The sequence below is a fragment of the Brachionichthys hirsutus genome, chromosome 2 (assembly GCF_040956055.1).
Source record: "Brachionichthys hirsutus isolate HB-005 chromosome 2, CSIRO-AGI_Bhir_v1, whole genome shotgun sequence".
Lineage (NCBI taxonomy): Eukaryota > Metazoa > Chordata > Actinopteri > Lophiiformes > Brachionichthyidae > Brachionichthys > Brachionichthys hirsutus.
This window is the reverse complement of record NC_090898.1, coordinates 16,698,223-16,702,774: the sequence shown is the minus strand read 5'-3', so window position 1 is coordinate 16,702,774 and position 4,552 is coordinate 16,698,223. Positions and strand designations below refer to the sequence as shown.

Genomic DNA, 4,552 nt, shown 5'->3' with positions numbered 1-4,552 from the left:
CCGCCCCCCCCCCCCCCCCCCCCTCAGACACCCCCTCCTGCTCACCCACAGTGGTTCATGAACCCCCCCTTGTGAATGCGTTTCATTTTGGGACTGATGCACGCCGGCTGCTTCAGTCCAGCTTCAAGGGGAGGAGCCAGAACCCCCCCCCACCCTGAAACGTTGCAGAAGCCTTGATGCTTCGTCTGATGAACGTGGACAAAGAATCCGTCCCTGCAGGCCAGGAGGACGAGCTGGGGGGGGGGGGGGGGGCAGCAGCCGGTCGGATCCTCCCGGGACGAGATCAGGTCGGTTTGGTTTGACAGACTGTCTGAGGCGCGTCGCTGAGCTGGTAATGGGATTAAAGCGGTCTGGACGGGCACGCGCACGCGCACGCACACACACACACACACACACGCACACGCACACGATCACCTCTCTCCCCCCCCCCCCCCCCCAAGCAGGAAGCGTTTGTCTTTTTTTATCACTCCGTCTGTTCTTTTCTTTTTCTTCAGGCATCCAACGAGACAGCGGGACCGGGGGCACTGGGACCGGGGGCACTGGGACCGGGGGCACTGGGACCGGGGGCACTGGGACCGGGGGCACTGGGACCGGGGGCACTGGGACCGGGGGCACTGGGACCGGGGGCACTGGGACCGGGGGCACTGGGACCGGGGACAGCGGGACCGGGGACAGCGGGACCGGGGACAGCGGCCCCCATGGAGCAGCTGGAAGGTACCGTCTCCCTTGAGCTTTGCATGTCGCTCAAGCTAATCGTGATGTCACAGATAACGCCCCTAAGCCCGCCCCTTAAAGGAGATGATTGGACGGAACATTCAGACTTATTGATCGGGATTGATTGAGATTTGATGGCTGATTTGCTTGTGTTCAGACGGAGGTCTGGGGGGGTCCACCCCCCTCCGGGACAGGATGGCCCTCTACCAAGCTGCCGTCTCCAAGCAGGAAGCCACGCCCCCCTCGGGCAGCGTGAGTGTCCGGTTCAACCAGGACTCATCGGTCCGATGGTCCGATTAAAGTCTGATGATTATTGATCCGTAGGAGGTGGAGCTCATTACTTATTCATCTGGGCAGTCTCCTCCTCCTCCTCCTCTCTTTATTGCTCTTCTTCTGTGACCTCACTCCTTCTTCTAGTGTTTTTTGGAACTTGTATGCTTTTGGCAACAGCTGGCAGGAAAGAAAACACCTGGTTGTTGCATGTCAAACGCACTGCATCATGGGAGTCGTAGGCCGTTCTCCCCCACCAGTGATTGGCTCTCATTGATCCGTCACTCGTGAGTCCTGAGACGTGATCTGCTTCCTTCCAGCCGTCGCTTCTTGTAGTCAAATCAGCCAATCAGAGGACGCAGATGAAGCAGCTGGAGGGGGGCGGGGCGGTGTTTTAAAGGGGCGGGGCATTGATCCACGTCTGTTTCTCTCAGAGTGACCAGCTGGACGGGTTCTGTGGGAAGCAGAAGGAGAACGTTCCTCCTTGCGCTCTGGACATGGTGAGGCCCAAACGGCGCCTTCACTTCCTGCGTGGTTCATCCGTTCATCCGTCGTTCATCCGTCGTTCATCCGTCCTCTCTTTCTGTTCCAGGGTCCAGAGTCCGACCCAAACGGCAGGAAGAGTCTCATCCCGGAGAGCAACGGTAATTTGACTCCCGAATGTTTGAAGCCTGTACAGCCCAGTTTCCATGGGAACAGCGCCATCTGGTGTTCACAAGGTGCCCCTCCCCCCTTTTCTTGACTCCAGGTTCAGCCCCGACTCCGCCGTCCCACCAGAGAGACTCCTCTCAGCCCAGGACCCCCCGGGTGCGTCTCCTACCTTCAGTTCCTTTTCTTTAGCTGTGTGGTTCTGGTTCTGCTTAAAGGACCCCTTTGTGTCTTTGGTTCCGGTCCAGAACTTCTGGCTGCCGGTCCGGGAGACCTGCGTGTCCTTTAGCTGTGTGGTTCTGGTTCTGCTTAAAGGACCCCTTTGTGTCTTTGGTTCCGGTCCAGAACTTCTGGATGCCGGTCCGGGAGACCGACGTGTTCTTTAGCTGTGTGGTTCTGGTTCTGCTTAAAGGACCCCTTTGTGTCTTTGGTTCCGGTCCAGAACTTCTGGCTGCCGGACCGGGAGACCTGCGTGTCGTGTCTGAAGACGGTCTATCCTCTGGAGAGACTGGTGGCCAACCAGCAGGTCTACCACAGCTCCTGCTTCCGCTGCTCGCACTGCAGCACCAGCCTGAGGTACGGAGCGCCCGGGGGGGGGCGGGTCTTTACTCCAGGGCGTCTAACTCCTCCCCTTCCTGTCCCCCCGCCCAGCTTGGCGAGCTACGCCTCGCTGCACAGCAGCGTCTACTGCAAGCCTCACTTCTGCCAGCTGTTCAAGGCCAAAGGAAACTACGACGAGGGCTTCGGCCACCGGCCCCACAAGGAGCTGTGGGAGAGCCGGGGGGAGGGGCCAGGGGAGGGGCCAGAGAAGGTCCGGAGCCCCGACCTGTCCTCGGAGGGGGCCAGCCCCACGGTGGAGGACTCCCCGCTGGCTAAGGTCAACGTGCTGACGGCCACCATGGAGGCTCTGGGCCAGGGGGCGCCGGAGAGGGCCGACAAGCCCCCCGAGGCCCGCCGGCTGAAGATCTCCTGGCCGCCGCCATCGGAGCAGGAGGACGCCGCGACAACCATAGATGGGGGCGCCGCCATCAAGCCCATCCGACCCAAGTGGCCCCCGGAGGACGACGCCCCCTCCTCGGCGCCTGAAACCAGAGGGTCGCCGAGCCTGCGGCGGAGCTCCTCGCTGAAGGAGCGCAGCTTGCCCTTCACCCGGTCCGACCCGGCCAGCAACACCCCCCCGGAAACCAAACGGAGCCCGCCTCCTCCTGCAGAGGACCAGGACCCCCCCGTCACGGAGCCCACCGAAGACGGCCGTGAGGACGTCCACACCAGCTCAGGGGAGGAGGAGCAGGAGGAGGAGGAGCAGGAGGAGGAGGAGCAGGAGGAGGAGGAGCAGGAGGAGGAGGAGCAGCAGCAGGAGGAGGAGGAGGAGGAGGAGGAGGAGAAGAAGAAGGAGGAGGAGGAGGAGGCGCAGGAGGAGACGACGACGAAGCATGTGAACATCCTGGAGCAACATCTCTCCCAGGAGAAAGACAACCTGCAAGAACGACCTGGACAGGAGGAGGAGGAGGAGGAGGAGAGGATGGAGGAGGAGGGTGGAGGTGCGCTGGAGGAGCAGACACTGATCAGCTTGTCGTCCCCTGAAGGAGACGTGGGGGCCAGCAGGTCGTCTCAGGAGGTGGGCTTCTGGGACAACGGTGAGGCGGAGGAGGAGGAGGAGGCGGAGGAGGAGGAGGTGCTGTCTGTGGAGGAAATGATCAAACGGAACCGATACTACGAGGAGGAAGAGGAGGAAGAGGAGGAAGAGGAGGAAGAGGAGGATGTATAATCTGCATTTTGCCGACAGAGGACATTTTAGCAAACTTCTTGTCATTCCTTTTTTTTTTTTATAGATAATTTCTTGTTCTGCTCGCGTTGCTGCCTCGGTCCCGCTCGGACCGGACCGGACCAGACCGGACCGGACCGAACTGTGCCTCCGTTGACCTTTGAGACTCGGACTGTCTTTATGCACCATATTTAAAATGATTCCTTTTCTAATGCATATTTTTAGAACAAAGACATCTGGAAGGTTCTGAGACCGAGCGGGATCCATTTTGATCTACCTTCCTTCTAATCTTAATTGAACTCTAGTCTGGATTACCAACGAATGTGGGATTATTACTGTGAATGTAGCGCCGACCACTGGAGTCACTTTTATCGAGATGCCTTTGGGTCATAAAGATAACGGCTTGGAATCGGGAAGCTTTCCATTCTTGCCATTCTTTCTGTGCATTTTACGTTTGAATAAAAATCACTTCCTTTTTTGTAACAACTGGATCTGAAAACTGTTTTCAAACCAGGGGACCAATTATCGTCTTGCTACTGTTTAAATAAATTCATGCAAAAAAAAAAAAGTGTTTTTATTTAGTCAGAACGTTCGTTTAGCTGCTGCTGGAACAATTCTACGATGAGGAAGTGGGATTATACGAGCGCACCACCGATGTCTTTGATATGGCACGTTTACAATCGGTTTCGCATTGATGGTGAGCACCAAACGCATGTCTGCTGCCCCCGTGTGGCGAACATGCGTATAGCTTGGAGTTCTGGAGTTATTGGCCGTTGAAGATGGGCAGAATTCAGCGTTTGGGTTCAGATAGACGTCAGCGGCACTGAAAGAGTTAAGAAGCGACCCACGTCTGAAACTTTTATTTATGATCGTACCTGAACGAGGCAGGTGAGAAACCGTTACAGGAGACGCTCCAGACGTTTTCAATCCGGCTCAGATTTGATTTGGTTTAACCGCGAAACGTGATGTAAACAGATTCAGAGTAAACTTTAAGGTAAGAGACACCCTGAACTTAGACGTGTCCAAAATGTCCACAGCTGCATCCCGCCAGTCTTTGCAGTGCCCCCCCCCTCCCCCGGCGGTTAGCGTTAGCCGCAGTGCTAGGCTATCCGAGGAGAGCTCTGCGGCGCAGCCAGCTGCTTGCAGAGCTCCACA

The 4,552-nt window shown here is 57.5% G+C and overlaps 1 protein-coding gene across 1 annotated transcript in view; it reads left to right on the top strand.

Annotated features, from left to right (window-relative positions):
* Positions 1 to 3,400, top strand: part of lima1a (LIM domain and actin binding 1a) — a 6,817-nt gene extending 3,417 nt beyond the window's left edge. Inside the window, exons 4-10 of the mRNA XM_068743096.1 lie at positions 495 to 714; positions 872 to 966; positions 1,419 to 1,484; positions 1,577 to 1,628; positions 1,733 to 1,791; positions 2,075 to 2,208; positions 2,284 to 3,400. Coding sequence (XP_068599197.1) covers positions 495 to 714; positions 872 to 966; positions 1,419 to 1,484; positions 1,577 to 1,628; positions 1,733 to 1,791; positions 2,075 to 2,208; positions 2,284 to 3,400 — 1,743 coding nt within the window. The remainder of the gene's footprint in view (positions 1 to 494; positions 715 to 871; positions 967 to 1,418; positions 1,485 to 1,576; positions 1,629 to 1,732; positions 1,792 to 2,074; positions 2,209 to 2,283) is intronic.
* The last annotated feature ends 1,152 nt before the right edge of the window (positions 3,401 to 4,552 follow it).